This window comes from Echeneis naucrates, chromosome 5 (genome assembly GCF_900963305.1).
Source record: "Echeneis naucrates chromosome 5, fEcheNa1.1, whole genome shotgun sequence".
Taxonomy (NCBI): Eukaryota; Metazoa; Chordata; class Actinopteri; order Carangiformes; family Echeneidae; genus Echeneis; species Echeneis naucrates.
The window spans coordinates 778,327-795,477 of record NC_042515.1 but is presented as its reverse complement, the minus strand read 5'-3'; the positions used below and the strand labels follow the sequence as shown (position 1 = coordinate 795,477).

At 42.7% G+C, this 17,151-nt stretch overlaps 1 protein-coding gene across 2 annotated transcripts in view; it reads left to right on the top strand.

Annotated features, from left to right (window-relative positions):
* Positions 1-859: 859 nt before the first annotated feature.
* chd6 (chromodomain helicase DNA binding protein 6) overlaps positions 860-17,151 on the top strand; it is a 59,861-nt gene continuing 43,569 nt past the window's right edge. For both annotated transcript variants that reach the window (XM_029501109.1, XM_029501108.1), the window contains exons 1-2: positions 860-968; positions 14,366-14,415. In XM_029501109.1, coding sequence (XP_029356969.1) covers positions 14,386-14,415 — 30 coding nt within the window. In that variant the 5' untranslated portion in view covers positions 860-968; positions 14,366-14,385. The remainder of the gene's footprint in view (positions 969-14,365; positions 14,416-17,151) is intronic.

Sequence of the window (17,151 nt, the reverse complement as noted above, 5' to 3'; positions counted from 1 at the left end):
GCAGACCCGGCGATGATGGAGCAGCAACCAGCCTCGTGATTGGTGGATGCGGCCGGCGGAGGAGAAATGTAAACCCGTCCGTTGTGTTGCATCGGGGGGGTTAAAAACTGAACGCCCCCCCTTTCCTCTCGTTTTTTTATTTCCATCCTCTCTTCCTTCAATGACAGCAGCAGCAGGAGCCAGCCGGGCGGTGTGCTGGGCAGCTTCCCCCCCAATCGGTACCAGAACGCTCTCCCTGCGGTAAGAGCACCCCCGATCGACCCCCCTCCTCCAGGAAGGGACACAAACATGCACACAATGCACAATGGTGCCGGCCGGGGGCCGCCGCGGCCGCTCTCAGACTAACCCGGGACAGGGAGTCGCTGCCCGGGCTTTGCTTGACAGCTGCGGGGCCAATGGAAACGTGCACGGGGCCAGCTGCGCGCGGCTGCGGCCAATGGAAAGGTGCGAAATGCGGATCTGGTTGTGGACCGTCCGGGTCAGGTTCGGCTGGCTGCGGGCTGACTTCCACCTGATAAACACATAAAAAGCTGTTTGTTTTGTTGTGTTTTTGGGGGGCTGCTGCAGTAGCCATTTTAGGTAAGAAGCGTCCTTTAAGTTTCTTTGGACGCGGAGGAAAAGGTGTCTGTGTTGTGTAGAAGAAGTTGTTGTTGTTGTTGTTGTTGTTGTTGTTGTTGTTTGTGCAGGACTCCTGCATCCAGACTGAATGAACTCCGGAGCTGCCGGTGTTTTGTGGATTAAATAGAAATTGCTCAGAGTTCCTCCCCCTCCTCCCTCCCTCCCTCCTCCTCTCCCCCCCCCCCCCCCCCCCCCCCCCCCCAGTCTCCCCCCTCCCTCCCCTGCCTGCTAATTTTTTATGCATTTTTCTAAACTGTCATGGCGATTTTGTGTCCTTGGAAATAAAAAGCGCCAGCGGGGTTTTTTCGGATGTCTCGCCGGTGAGACCGTGTGTCCGGCGTCCGGAGCAGGTGAGCGGTTCTCCGGGGAGGCGGGGGGGTTTTATCTGCGGGGACGTGTCCCCGAGAAAGGGAGTTTTTAGCCGCCGTCCACACGTGTAAGGCAGCGGGCTGTTTTAATGTATTTACACCGGCGATGCGGTGACATTACAGCAGCTAGCGGAGGCAGCTAGCCGAGGAGTAGCCGCGGCTCGCTAACACGAACCGGGACGCGGTGTCTGCTGGTCTCCGTCGGGCTTTGCGGTCGCTGTTCCCCGGGCTGTTTTTTCATCCGGAGTCGCAGTTTCTCTCGCCGGGAACTTCTTTTTTCTCCCCCTCTCTCTCTCTCTTTCCTCCCTCCCTCCCTTTTGCTAGCTTAGCTCTCCAACTTGTGGCAGACCAGCGGGGGAGCTAGCCGAGCGCTAGCCCCTGCGTCGGCTAGCCGGAGCCTCAAAGAGGGGTAAGCTAGGCGGTTAGCCCGTTAGCCGTCCGGAGCCCTCCGGAGCTCCCGGAGCCAGGCAACCGGCCTTTGGTGCGGGGACAGCCCGGCCATCCGGCACAGTTTCACCTGGCCAGGTGGAGCGACCACCGGGCAGCAGACAAAGGGGCCAGGAGCTAACCCTCTCCGGGGGTCTCTTTCCTTTATGCCTCCAGAGGTGAACAGGCTTCGGGATGCTGTTGTCCTGGACTCAGGCTGTCTGCATGTCCTCTAAAACACAGCTCAGATCTATTACAGGTCCAGTTTTTACATAAAGGTGAGGTTTTCTTAAATGAAAAGTCTCCCTCAGTGCTATTGTTCCTGATGTGGAATTTACATTTATTAATCCATACTTCTTAAGATTCAGCAGGTTTTAGGCTTACACAATCAATATGTTATTTAGAATTGTATTTATACCTGAAGGAAATGTTGATAACAGAGGAGGAACATGAATACAGAGAAATACTGTGTCAGTCTGGGTTATAACCAGAGGAAATCTGTTTTATAATCTCAGTTTTGTGTCTGAATTAGTGTTGATCAGCATCTTAATTACCTGGCCAGGTGTAACAGCCCCGAGCAGCAAACAAAGGGGCCAGGAGGTAACCCCCATCTGGGGTCTCACTGTTTTACACTCGAAGCCTCTAAAGGTGAACAGGCTTCCGTTATGTTTTGGGATTAGGATGCTGTCGTCCTGGACTAAATCAAGCAATATTTATTTTATTTAGCAAACACTCCTGTTGTGCTATTGTTCCAGCCTTCCCAACCAATGTAGAATTCACAATTTTTTTTTATTTATCACTTCATTTTCTTCAGAATCAGCAGGTTTAGGCTTAATGAGTTACAATACTATGAAAATTAACTTGATCTATTTTACTGTAGAAAAAAGCTCAAAGGTGAGATATAAATATCAGGACATTCAGGAGCTTAGTTTCATAGAAGTTCATGAACTCTGTGGCTATGAATCATCTTAAATTATGTATTTGTGAATTTTTAAAGCACTGCTGTGTTGCTGTGGAAAGTGCAGGCCTTTTCCTTCTCCATGTCTGTCTGATCTGCTGGTTTGGGTCACGTTGAGCAAGGAGTTGCTGGTTGAATTCTCTGGCCTGTGTGGTTTTCCACTGACGCTGAAGCCACCTTGTTTTGCCTTGGTGGTGTTGTGCGTCCATATTCACCTTGTGTTGGAGCGCCTTCCCTCCCACAGCTAAAGCGAAGAGCCTGTTTGAAGACTCCAATCTGAATGTGTCTGTCTGCCTACTTGTTCACCCATTGTTTGACACTTTTCACTGCTGCTGCATCATCGAAAAGATGACTGAAGTAGGATTTCAGACTTTTGTGCACAGTCTAACACGCCAAGTTAATTCTAATTAGTTGTAATCATTAAAAAAACTACAAAAAGAGGATGACTTGCATGCAGTCCTAATGCTCTTACTGATTTAAGCGTAGTACTTGATAGCAGATGTTTCTCAGCTGCGGTTTGTAGAGAAAACATGAGTCGGTGTTGTGACCTTTCCTTTACAGTGTACCTTTACCGTGCTTATGTTTCATTTGGTAGTAATATGTGTTTTTAGCACTAATACTCCCCTATTATGTTCATATCTGACAATTAATATGGAGTAAAGTGCAAAGGCCATTTCCTGTGTATTCCTAAAAGTCCTCTGAGATAATTAATGAGTTCTGATTTCTCCTTTTTATAATGTAGGGGATTCATAGGGGATGAAGGTGAAGCTCTGCAGGTTCAGCAAACCCTCTTTCCTAATTTAAGCCCACAGTCTGTAAACCTCATGCCATTTTTCCTCCTTAAACTACAGAATCAGCTCTTTCTAAACTGACTTCCGTGATAAACTGATCAGATCTGGATCAGTCCGACTCTCTGACTCCTTCTGTGTGTTTATCCATCCATTCTCATCCTCCATCTTTGACAGTGGTGTCTGGAGTCACGTCTCTACATCGGATGCTCCTATTGGCTTCAGTGGGTGATGTCACAGCCAATCAGAGAGTCTCTGGATTAGTCCTGTATGTTTGTGGGTTTATTGTGTTGACAGAATAAAGACAATTTGGAGCTGACTTTTCATCATTAATGAGCAGAACTCCTGATCAGATAAAGATAGAAACTTCAGATCAGCTCTAGAGTGACCCAAACACGAGAGGAACTTTTTTTTTTTTTTTTTTTGACTAGTTCTTGTTTTCTAAGCTTCTATCACCGATTAGAAAGACCAGAGTCTTTAGTTTGGACTGAGTGGTGGTGACTAAGAGACATTAAAAAAAAAAACAAAAAAAAACACAGAAAGTAAAAACAAAAAGGGATGCTTAAACAGAAAAGCCTTGATGCCACTCGAAAAGGGTTAATTCAGGTTAATAATAATTACATGGTGGTGAGATGATTCTTAAGGATGCCCTGTCTGCACAATGACTGCACGACTCAGTTGGTTTTGATGTGTCAGGAAAAAAAGAAACTGTAACTGTGACCCAATTAGTGAGTACAAATTACTGTCAATCGGTCTCGCTTTTTAAAAAGCCACTCCCAATTAGACTTTCCAAAGATGCAGCTGTTTAGTTTTCTTTCAGCCAATATTGTCTCACTTGTTTCCTATTGTGTGTTGCCTTGTGCTGCTGAGGTGTGTATTGACAACACACTCGTGACCTCACTCACTACTTTTTTCCCAGGGTGATTAAATTTTAAAAATCTGCACACAGTGAGTTTGTAGTTATCGTTATGTGCATTGTTGGCACATCACAAGGCAGTGTGGCCGATAATTTAGTAAAAATAAAAACAAAACACTGTCTTCCCACCTTGTAACAGACGAGGTGTGTGATGCTGGGACAGTCTCTTTATTTATGGGACACCTTTTTAAAAACTGACTTTACTAAGTGTTTTTACACACAAATCAGAGAAAAACCTGAATGTGTTAGTAAGACATAAAAGAGAGATGACAAATAAAATACAGGGGCATATAGAGCATAAAGCACAGTATGTATCGGTGTAATTGACAGACTGTACCGTCCGATCAGGATACAGTACAGGAGCAGGCCAGATCCACTTTATCCTCCAAATATAGTTTCTACTGATCTTCTTCTAAAATCAGAAATTTTCAGATTCAGTTTTGATTTAAATGCCAGAAACACACTGAACTAACTGTATGTACTGTAAGACAGACAATGTGAACCTTTTATATTCTCTCTGCAGTTATTAGTCTACAATTAATCTGCTTAAAGGCCAACATTTCATATTAAAGGTCCATTTAAACTTCCCCAGTGTTTTATTTTGGAGGTTTGATGTCCATAAGAAGATATATTTGTGGTTTAAAGAGCCAAAAACCATCTCATTAGTTTTCCATCTCCTCTTTCAGGCTTTTCTCTGGAGCTCCAATAACAACAGGTCAGTCAGCCAATCAGAAGAGAGGACATGATTCTCTCTTCTGATTGGCTGAATGCTTTCTTGTTGATCTAAGAAGAATATAGCAGATTTCATGTAAACATTTAGAGAGACTACATCCTGCAGGGTTTGGGAACATGAGTGGCGGGGGTGACTGTTGTGACATCACAAAGTTCAAGAAGTCCTGACTTCTGGTTTTAAGGTTCAGTTTCTGAATCTGGAATGTGAGCATTTCTCTGGACTAAGACCTTTGAGATTTTGACTGTATTAATCCAGAACCTGGACCCGATTTAGAATCAGAGACCACGTGGAGGTCTGCCTTTAGACCGATGGACCTCCAAATCATTTACAATGATAAAAACCAGGCAAATTAAATTGTGTTTCTTTGTGGTTTAAGTCATTACTTTGTCTTTGTTTTCTGGCTGGTTGGTTCGTCCCTTCAGAGACATTTGTGCTCGCATTGGGAATCTCACTTAAAAAAAAAATTGGGACATTTTGTGAAAATCAGACACTCATAAAAAAAAAATAAAGGTATAAATATTTTCTATAATGTAAAAGGAGACTTTGGGGGCGTTAAATGACTGTAACGTACAGTTTGGGTTTATATTGTAAACTAAATTGATTCTTAGTAATGCGGTAAATCAGATAAAGGCTTCAGCCTGATGATGAAGCTCAGTGAGCGGGAAAAGCTTTGGGATTTAGTTTTGACCTTAAAGATGGTCAATCATTGATGTAAATATGTCAATGTCACAGCTCTGCAGCCGCAGACTCAGTCAGCTGGATGATTAGCTTGAGGAAAAGGTGAAAAGTGTGTCATCAGGAGAGGCTGCAGAGGCTGTACGGAGATTTGGAGGTGATTAGTGATTTATCTGATTAATAGGAGAAAGCTGAGTCTGGTGGCGTCGTAACCTGAGCCAGGTCCCCTCCTTTGTTTGTTCCCTCGTGGGAGCATCGCACAGCTGAAGCAGGGACGGGGCGAGGAGGAGCCCTGTTCCATTTTAAAGACACACTCCCTTCTTTGTGCTCACACACACACACACACACACAGATTTGGGAAAACGGGGCTGAATTTGGTTTGATGTAGTGCAGCCGGCTGCTCGTCCTCGTCCCTCGGTGAGTCAACCCCTGATGATTCTCAGGTGCAGCAACAGTTTGGCTCTTTGGTTCCTTTGTGCAAGGACAAGTGGCTGAGTGAAGGGAATAAGGTCACTGAAAACAGAACAGCTCTCTCCACTGAGGAGGATGGGGACGATTTCTGTCTGAGTTTGCTGAAAAAGGTTGAAAAATAAATCCTGCAGCTGATTGTTTAAATAAACGAATCACTGTCAACTCTTTCAGGTTCTTAATTTGTTTTAAAAATGGCACTAAGTATTTAGATATGCAATAAAACCAGCTCACATGTGTTTGGGTTGTTCTAGAGCTGATTTGTTTCTGTTTGTCTTTAGTTTCTGCTCATTCTTTGGAGCAGTAATTGTGATTGTTTTTTTCCCTCTGGCTGAAAATTCGCTGTTGACACATCAGAGTAAACTGATAAAGGGAGTTAGTTCAGATCTGGATCAGTCTGACTCTCTGACTGGAGCTCTACTGCTTTCCTTCTGTGTGTTTATCCATCCATTCTCATCCTCCATCTTTGATAGTGATGACTAGAGACACGTCTCTCCATCGGACGCTCCTATTGGCTCCCAAGTTTTTCGTGAGTTCTTGTTTTCTGAGTGAATATCCTCGAATACAGGGAAGAGTCTGCACTGAATCACAGATAGAATTAGCTAAGGTTGAACTGATTCTGAATATGTGGAGACTTGGAGAAATTTTATTAAAAAAATTTACTTCATAAGGAAAACCGTGAATGGGTGAAAAATGAAGAAGCCATTATGTGTCTGTAAAGGCAACAGATCGGATGAAAATGAGGGTTTTTGACAGCTGAAGTCTTTTACTATCTCATTTCAGATCTGGCTCTGCCTGAACAGATGAGTTTCGGTGTGTCTTTGTGTTTGTTGGTTTGTGTGTGTGTGAGTGAGCGGCTGACGTCTGTTTTATTTCTGGAAACATCAAGCTTGCATCAATATTCATGGCTGCCAGGTGTGTAGAAACATAACAACTTGGCAGAAAACTTGGACAAATTTTTTGTTGCTGAGATTTAACTCCTCTTGTAGTTTTCAGGGGGAGCTTCGTGGAGGACAGGAAGTCCACACCTTCTTTCTTGTGCTATTCCCGTTATTCTTGCACCTCATGTCGTGGCATAATTACTGCAAAGCCACAGGAGTATTGTAGCAAATCCTCTGTCACAGCACCAGGACTCCCACTGATGCTGAGGAAGTCCTGATGCATCAGCTGCTGTCGGAGCCGAGCGACTGGATTCAAATCTGGTTGTTGGTTATCTCTGAAGATAAAAAGTGGGTGGGATCTGATGTAGGGCTGTCAGGTGTGTGTTATGCAAAGTGAGGTGTGTTGAGGTCAGGTTGGATGTGGCTGTGGGGGTTGACTCCTCCATGACATAAGAACATTTTGTCATTTTTAAAGGTCATTTTTATGGCATTTAAACTGTATGAGACTGTCGGCCTTTGATCGTGTCTGTGAAGCTAACAGGTAATGGCTGAGTGTGAGTCCACAGTTGTTGTCCACAGTGTAATGGTCCTGAAGCTAATTTTTGTTTTATTTTTCTACCATTAAAAAGGATTCAAATGTCAAGATAATGAAGCATTTTATTTAAAACCTCAAGGAGAGCGGAGCTGAAATTTAAAAACTGGGTTTATTTTCACTTCTCACTTTGAATTTGATTTCACTTTCAAATTACAGTAATTTTTATGTTTTAACATTCACTTTATTATGAAAAAGGCACATCATGATCACCTGATGTCGGTCAGTGATAGTTGAGTGGTTAGTGCACACAGCACGTTATTGCAACGTCTTGTGTTTGACTGTTATTTTCCTGTCGACCCCTTACTGTCTGAATAAAGGAATAAAAAGCCCCAAAATATAGTAATTACCAGATGTGTGAGCACATATGAATACATGGCAGCACGGCGGAATAGTGGTTAGTACTGTTGCCCCACAACAAGAAGGTCATGGGTTTGGTTCCTGGTCTGGGGCCTTTCTGTGAGGAGACTGCCTCTGTGGGTTTCCTCCCACCGTCCAAAGACATCCTGTTCAGGTTAATTGAGTTTAAACTGCCCATTTTCCCAAAGACTTGAATATGGTCTAACTTGCCTTCACAGCTGGTGGCGTCGCCCCCTGATGGTCATCAGATAGAATGAAGCTTTATGGTTCCTCGAGTATTAAAACATGAGTGGAGAAGTTTTTCTTCCTCACTGTAGCTTTTCCTCATTGTTGTGGTCATGATGGATGTTCAGCAGAGCATCAATCGTCACATCAGTCACAATCTCGTTCTCTTCACTTGCAGTTACATCACATTGTCGACAGTAGAAGAGTACGTTGTTGGAGTGACAATGACGTGTCTCACTTTTAAAGATGGCCGTCATGAGTCTGGTCCAACGCTGCAGGGACACAGGTGGTGGTGAGCGTCTGGCCACCGCCGCTGCACAGTAACGGACCACAGATGCTGTTTTATCAGCCTCATGTTAATTAGCGTCCAGACACCCCTGCTGAGTGTGGGGTCGGAAGAGAACAGGAAATGAGGAGAACCTGCTCTGGAATGTTTCTATAGACGCATGAGGAGGAGAAAAAGAAGACCTTTCGTGAAGAATTGGGTTTGTTGTTGCCTACAACTGAGTAGTAAAGTTTAAACTGGAGAATCGGCTTTTTCAAACAAGCTTTTCCATTTGTCCTGTGCGTTTATCCATCCATTCTCATCCTCCATCTTTAATAGTGACCTCTAGAGTCATGTCTCTACATCGGATGCTCCGATTGGCTCCGGTGGGTGATGTCACAGCCAATTCTGAACATGTGAAGACATTTTTAAAAATGCCGACTTCATGAGGAAAAACACAAAGGGATGAAATCTGAAAATGTTTCTAATGCAGCAATGTGGCAGTAAAAAGTTTAACGCCTCGGTGCTCCATCATGCTGTCTCTACCGGCCTGTCACAGTCCGTCCTCCAGACAAAAACAAAACCAGCCGAGGTCAGCTGGTCAGCAGCAACTGAACTTTCAAATTAAAACCCTGTAGCACCTCATGAATAGATAAGAGCCCTGAGGTTAAAGGCAGATTGTTTCCGACGCATCTTATCAGCAGAAGACAAGCGGTGAGTGTTAAAGTGGTGGAAAGATGTCTGTCACAGCTTCCTGTTAAGACTTTCAGAATAAAACCAGAGCGGGAAGTATATGTTGTTGGTGTATTCTATCCTGTTCTTTATGGGGAACTAAGACATCATTAGATAGCCAGAGTTTATCTTGTTTGCTTATTTACACGAAGTTGGGAATCAAACAGGAAAATAAGTTCAAATATACATTTTTCAGGACAGAAAAGATGTATAAATCCCCCCCCCCCACTTTGGCCAGTCATTAAAAACTTATTAGATGTTACACTTCTCAGTGGATCTTCTTATTTTGATAAAAATTTGATGATTGGAATTCCATGAAAATACTTTGAGCACCTCCTTTAATAAGAGATAAAGTAGTCATACTAAAAAGAAAACGAAATCTGGAAGTTTGTATTTTAAAAGAAACTCATCAGTTGAAGTATTTACGGACTAAATGAACAGTCTAAATTTCCTGAACAGGAGATGCCTCCTGACCTGTGGAGTTGAAATCATTTGTAAAAACTTTTTTTTTTTTTTTTTGCATTTTAAAAGGATCTGATTGATTTGATTTAAAAAAAAAATATAATGTTTTAAAGTCTCCACTAAGACACTTCCTGTTTTCCATTAATTCATCGGCCAAGCTCACCTGATCATTTCACTGGTCTAAAACCAGACGGGCAGCGAAAACAGTCTTTAATCCTGCAGATTGAAAGTTAATTTGTTAACCTAAGCATCCCTCCTTGTAAATGCAATGTTGAGTTTGCACTATGAGCATATAAAACCATGGACCCATCTGCTGCTGATGTCTGAGTCTGTGCTGCTCAAACAGTGCTTTGCTGCTGCTGCTGCTGATGATGATGATTTTTGTTTTGCAGACTTTGGCAAACAGCCTCAGGTCTGTGTAGATGGAAAACGGCCGGCATTCACTGTGGAGCTGGTGAAAACGGCTGGAAAAGTATCATCTGTCTGACTTTAGTTGGTATGGAGTGAAGCACTCAGACGTCTCAGCCTGCAGCCAGGGGCTTTGACTAGAGAAAGAGTTGCATAAGCTGAAGTATCTGCAGGGAACCTTCACGCTTTCCTGCTGCAGGAAAGAACCCCCCCCCCCCCCGCAACCCAACCGTCCCAGTATGTCTTGAACAACATACACACCACTTTTGTTGTTTCAGTTGGTGCTGTGGAGGTTCTGGTCAACAACCGTCATCCACCAATGGTTTTCCCATCAGATGCTGATAACTGCAGTCCCTTCTATTATCTAACTTTCACCTGAGACAGCAGGTTGTAACGACACTGAATGGACGTCACATCTGCGTATTTATACTTTGTCCGGTGTCCTCATGTTCGGTCCATTTAGGTCACCAGGCTCAGTCTTTATATCCCACATCCTGGTGGTCCAGAGGGAAAATTGGGAAAACATGTGACCAATGCAGTTTTTAGCTGCTCGCTGATGAAAGCATCAGATCTGTGTCACATGTAGGAGGGAAAAACTGAATTAAGATTCCTTCAGCGGGACTGCAGATTTGATCCTCGTTTAACTAAACTGAAAGTAGAAAAAAAAAATTACAGCAAGAAATGCTGTAAATATACAGACTGCCCATCAACATAGTTACCTATAAACAACGTTGGTGGGAAAATGTCCCGACTTCTGTTGATTTACTTATTTTTAAATATGTGATGCTACCATGTGCAGCGTTGTCTCAAATTCAGATGTTCTGATCTAATGGTGTGAGGACTTTTTTTATTTATTTTTTTCCTATTTTGAACAGCTTTACAATGAAAGTGACATTCACATCCACACAGTTCAGTGTTTGCCCAAGGACACGCCAACCCTCTGCACCCTGAGTCACAGCTGTCATAAAACATATATTTCCACCTTATACCTGTACAACATCAGTCTTTGAATAAGATAAAGACTAATTGAAAGTCTGTAACTATTACATCAGCTAATATCAGGACTTTATCGACTTTTAGCTTTTCTGGGAGTCTTAATGTAGGCTTTCTTTGTGTTTCTACTTCCTTTGTGCTTGGGATTGATGTGACATGAGTGGTATTTGCCTTTGAGGTAAAGGGGCGGGTGCATTGGACGGCCTGGTGGAACGAGTTGCTGTCCCACCGTCAGACCAGTTTTTGAGAGTCCCACCAGCCATTCAGAAGTTTTTCTGGCTGTGTAGTTTTGTCCTGGATGTAAAGTTTCTGAACGTTGTAGCAGACCCATTTTGAGCTGACATTAAAATGACTGCAGTTGAAATATCAAATCCGGAGTGTTGACGGGACACCTGCCACCTTCAGCTACAAGTAAAGAAACCTAACAGAGGTTAGAATCTGATTTCTTTAACCCCTGAGGGGAAAACAGGAAAACATTTACTCTTTCATTTGCACCGATGTGCCGAAGCCTGGTTGGAGCCACTGATAGACACCGAGTTCACCTTAACCAAACTCACTCACATATTTGTCTATTTTCTGATGTGGGTGTGAAAGTGTGTGTCTGCAGCTCAGATGGTTCATACCAGGAGAGACAGGTGTATGTCGGCCTATTAAATCTAAACTACTGGTCTAAAAATGGCAGCTGGTCAAAGCAGACGTGTCTGACAGATGGAACTGAAATGTTTATCGTCCACTTGATATTTGCACATCAGCAATAACTGAGACTTTGGTGCACACATTCCAAGTAATTCTTGGTGGAGGAGTTAACTCATTAAACACTGACATGATTTCTGAGAAAGAGGAAATTAATCTTGTTTATGTTTATTCATTATAACTAAACACGAAATGGGAATCGTCATCACAGTTCTCTTTTAGTCCTGGAAGGGATCTCTTCAAAAAAAAAAAAAGTCCAACCAACAAATCAAAACATAAAGATGTTCCAAACGCAGAGAACTCACTCTAAATGAAAAGGTACCAACCTAAAGAACGTTTGTGATGTCATAACAAAGCAGTCACCACCCTCAGCTGTGCACTTAAGCCCCGCCCACCATGAGCATTTTCCTAAATTCTTTATTTTTGTTGGCTCCCGCAGAAAACAAGCAACCAGTTAGGAGAGAGGATCAGAGCCAATCAGAAATAAGCTGTAACATTCATTTTTGTCTTTTTTCTTCATGATAAATGAGACTGAAGAGACTAAAGATGAGATGTGTTTTAGTCAAATATGTGTTCTTATGGACATCAACCCTTCATAATAAAAGACTGGAAACATTAGAATATGACTCTTTAATGTAACTCTGCCTAAATTATTAAATCAGTTGATGAATGATGAAGTACTTTATGCTGATTTGCAGTGATATGCAGAACTCTTCAGCATGCGCTCAGCAGGGGCTGGTTTAACTTTTCACTGATGATGAAAAACGTGTCCTTTTTGAAATATTTTCTGGATTTTCAAAGGGCAGATCAAACTGACTGACCATATCGAGATCCGTTTTCTGCAGCAGGGATGTTTGTGACGAACACAGGCCCAGCCAAGGTGCTAACACTGCCATTGTGCTGGAGTTGGAGTTGCACTGTAAAGACTGGACATTAAAGCTTCTAGTAGGCTCTTATGTCATACAGCCATACTGCTCAGTGCTCATGGGAAACCACGAAGTCCTGCAGTGCAGATCTTTGTGGGCGACGGCAAGCATCTCAGTGTTCAGAACAATCAGAAAGCACTATGATGTGGACCAGAAGCATCCTGTGTTTCTTTTTCTCACGTCTTTTTCGGCTAAAAGTTTATTTTTTATAAAAATGGAACAATCGGCAAATGAATAGATTTATTTTGATAGCTGATGTTGAAGTAGAATTGTTTCAGAAGACGATTGATTTAAATTTTCAATCTGAGCTAAATCTGCTACGTAAACATTTCTTTAACAGATTGTGTTAATCATGAAACGCTGTTTGTGTCACCGTGCTAATACCGAAGTAGGAGATGGAAAACGCCTCTGACTTTCACACACTTACAGCACTTATCACTTCCTGTTCTGCGTCTGTGTTGGGAGTGATTCACATTTGATCTTTCTCAGGGGGGAAAACACTTGTCATGTGATCTTAAGAAGTCATGTAGTTAACAAACACAGGCTGTTCTTTAGACTATCAGAGACTAAAAATGACTTCACTCGGGTTTTGGTTATTATTTTCATCTCCTGGTTGTCCTCCACATTAATGTCTCCGTTGCTCCATCAGCCAAATACAATGAATAATCTGTTGTACAGAACTGCAGGTGACGGCACCAAAAAACACCACAATGATGTTAATGAGGTGAAAACTCAACAAATCGAATCTCCTAATTATTGCCTCAGCCTTGGTGTTTACTAAAGCAAAAAATAGGTCAGTTACCTCGATGATTACCTCGACGATACTACGACTTTTCTCCAGACGTGGGATTGCTCATGAATTTGTTGCCATGGTGACCCCTGCTGTGGGTGTCATGGCCATGTTAATCATCAGCTGACTATTTTAGATCCAGTGCAGGAAAGACTTTCCACTTTTGAAGTTTTTGTTGAAGTCTCTTGTGGATGCTGGAGGTTTTAGATGGAGATCAGGTCTGTTCCAGGATGGAAACCAGGTGAACACCACACCTGATGAATAATGAATGTATTGAAAAAGCATCAGTGGCCAATGAGGAGATTGTGAAGCACAAAGCAAATTAGTGCAGGATTAAGTATAAATGTCAGATTTTATTTCATTTCATTGTGATGTCGCTTTTTGTGACCTTTAGTGAAACGAGTTGAACTCGTCGGGATGAAGGGCAGACACATGTAAAAGTGACTCTTCAGTGTTAAGCCAGCGGTTGTTGTGTTTTTAGGTGTTTGTGTTTGTGCGTCATGCCTGAAACAGTGAAGCTTTAGATAAGATTTGAATCTGACCCTTTTGACTGGAGAGCTTCTGCTTCAATTGTGTGTGTTTTCGGCTCAGCAGGTGAATGTTCTGGATCTTTGATGCCTCCAGGACTGAATGTGAATCAGGTTTGTTCCAACAAACCTTCTGATGCTTCAGTCTCCTTTGGATTTCAGTTCTTCCCACATTAAATTACAGTGTTTTTCAGACATTCTCAGACCGAGAACTTGGCCACTAAAATAGAATGAAACCCACCAACTGACTTCAGAAAATCTTGCTACAACTAAGCAAAATTGCAAGACAGCAAGCAGCGACATTGTACTTACACTTGTGAATGCTGTCCAGATGTCATTGAACGCACCACACGTGTCAGTCTGCAGCTACGTGTCGGCAGTCTGTTACACTGAGTGCAACAACACATCAAAACACACAATTAAATCTGAGTTTGTTCTGGTTGAATCTCCTTCACATGCTCCTTTGTGTTTCAGCCTCACTGTCCTGCGTCTGCAGGAGCTTCACTTTGTTTTCTGAGTATTTCTGGGACTAATATCAGTCATCTCCTTCTCTGTTTGCAGATGCAGTGAAGGGATAGAAGATGAAAATACACAAAAAGGACAAGCAGCAGGTTTGTATTGTCTCTCATACACATGCATGCACACAAAAAGTGGGTCATAAAAAAAAAGCCCTCTACACAAGAAGCAGCATGTCATTTTGTTTTTAAAGCTTCAGTCTCATTTTGGACATATTCACGAACCCTTTAATGCTTCACTCAGCTTAACCCCACATCCCAGGGACAGTGTGTCCTCCGTTACTGAATATAGGACACAACTGCAGTGGAGACCAAAAAAAACAAGTTTTATTAGTAAGATTTTATTTACAATATAAGTTCCAGGAATTAGCATCCCTTCCTTTTTGGTCTGTTTCCCTCTAAATTGAGCTTCATTTAAGAAATTAACATCATGTTGTATTGAAGAGAGAGACTGAGACTGAGACCATAAACTCATCAGAGAGGAGGAGGGACATTTTCCCATAGACTTCAATACTATCTGACTAGCAGTGTTGCCTTCTGATGTGCTGTATTTTCTGCACAGTCAGCCAGAGACAGGTTGTCTGACTGTAAAACCATGATGACTTTGACTTATTTCATGTTGAGGTGAACTGGTTGTTTAAAGAGTTTGTCGTTGTCGTGATTTTTTACACTTGGCATCAGTTCACACAGTTGTTGTGTGTCTATTTGTATTCAGTGCAGGTTTCAACTAAACGTGATTTTCAGAATTACTGATGCTCCAGTCTGATGCCTGACTCTTATCAGCTTATTAAACATACTGGGTACAGTTCAAAGGGGACTGACTCGCTTTACAATGTTGTTTCCAAAATGAGTTTTATTAAAAGAAACAGAACCTGAAACCGTGTTGGCTTACAGACAGACAGGAAGTGTGATTTGTTGTTCTTCTGGCTCAGAGTCGACAGTATGTTGTCAATTGTCAACCTGGCAGACAGATGTTGTTGTTGTTGTTGTTGTGTAACTTGATTTGATGAAACCTATTATCCAGTCAAGCAGCCTGAGACCTGTGTGAGGCCCATTGGTGGGCCCCGGGGTCGGATGCACGGTGACCCAGCCCTTAGCTTAACACCTTAACCTGGCATCAGTGTTAAAAGGTGTTTCTCTGATCCGACCTGGCGTTGTCTGAAAGGCAGCAGCAGCATTGATGAGACTGCAACCCTCGTGTTCTATATTCGTGACCGAGAGGGTGTGTGTGTGTGTGTGTGTGTGTGTGTGTGTGTGTGTGTGTGTGTGTGTGTGTGTGTGTGTGTGTGTGTGTGTGTGTGTGTGTGAGGCTGTTTTATTGATTCATAGGCAGTGTGATTGCAGGCAGCCTCCCTCAGCTGTGTTCAGTCGGCTTTACTGAGCTGGCAGAAGCTGCTACACTGCAGCACGTCACTGTGTGTGTTTGTGTGCACGCAAAGGAGTCAGTGTGTGTGTTGTTTTGTTTTTTTTGGGAGGATGTAGTCATCCATGTAAGGACATTGAGCCGTGAAGCTCGTAAGTGTGTGTGTGTGTTCAAAGTCATGTGGTGAATGTTGTCAGTCATGTACGCACATTGAGCTGCGCAGAGTGGGAGTGAGGGAGAAACTGCATTCGTGTGTAGTTGGTCACACAACAACATTCAACCATGACGTGATGCCACTACGTTGTGTATGTTGTGTGCATGTGTGTGTGTTCATGTGTGTTTGTAGTGCTGCAGCTGCTCCGTTGTCATGGAGATGGATGGCTGCAGCTCTGCTCATTAATAAGCTGAGCCCCAGAGTTAGCGTAGTGGCTAATTTTAGCTAGCTTACCTGTACCTGCGTGTTTTTTATGTGCTAAAATGTTTGTTGTTGGTGCACATACAGGTAAACAAACATTCTCAGGTTCAGGTCCCAGCAGCTCTTGTACCTTGTACCAAAGGTCAAAGGTCAGTGCGCTTCCTTTCAGATTCTTTTTTTTTTTTCTTTTTTGGGGGGGGGGAATGAAGAACGAGATTGAAGGGCAGAGAAGCTGGATGAGTTTGGACTGAATGTGGTGAGTTGTTCTATTTTAGTATTAATCGAAAAGCTGCTCTGGTTTGAAGGATGATCACCTTCTTAGTGTCACACTGTTGAGATGACTCACTCTTTGATTTGAGGAGCTCGGATCTTCTTCTTCACATCCGCAGCTCAGAAACCAGAACAACTGAGTTTCTCTGTGAAAGAAATTCTCTACAATTTTATGTTGTTTTTTTTTTTTGGTTAAAATTTGAGTTTCTCTCATAATGCTTCAGAGGCACTGAGGAGTAGAGTCATTATATGAATGACTAGTTTGTGAGTGTTGTGATCAATGAAATGAGTGAAGAGTAGTTAGTGATGGAATCTTTATTTATTCAGGTAATTTCAGTCTCTCTTCACGCTGAGAAGCTGCTGAGTCAGGGTGAAAACATCAGTGTTCACATTGGATCTTTTTTATTTTTCCCAGATTAAATCCTGTCCGAGCAACGATCTACCAGTCATAAACTCTTCAGTGTGTTGTGAAATGTTGGGAGGTTCACTGTTGTTTAAATTTCCTTGTCGCATGATGCTCGTACCTGCCCTGATATGAGAATCTGGAGTTTACGGCCAAGAATGACTAAATAACACCGATATATTAAGGAAAGACAAAGTGCTGTAACTGTGATTAGGAAAAAACGGGATTTGGTCTGTTCACCCCAGCTGGTTTCTAATTGGTGGGAACGATGGTAAGATGAACATTGTTGATGCGTTGGATATGCAGGTCAACACAGATAAATATTGAATGGCTCAATATTTAAAATTACAGACTCTTCTTCTTTCTTTATGGAAACAATTC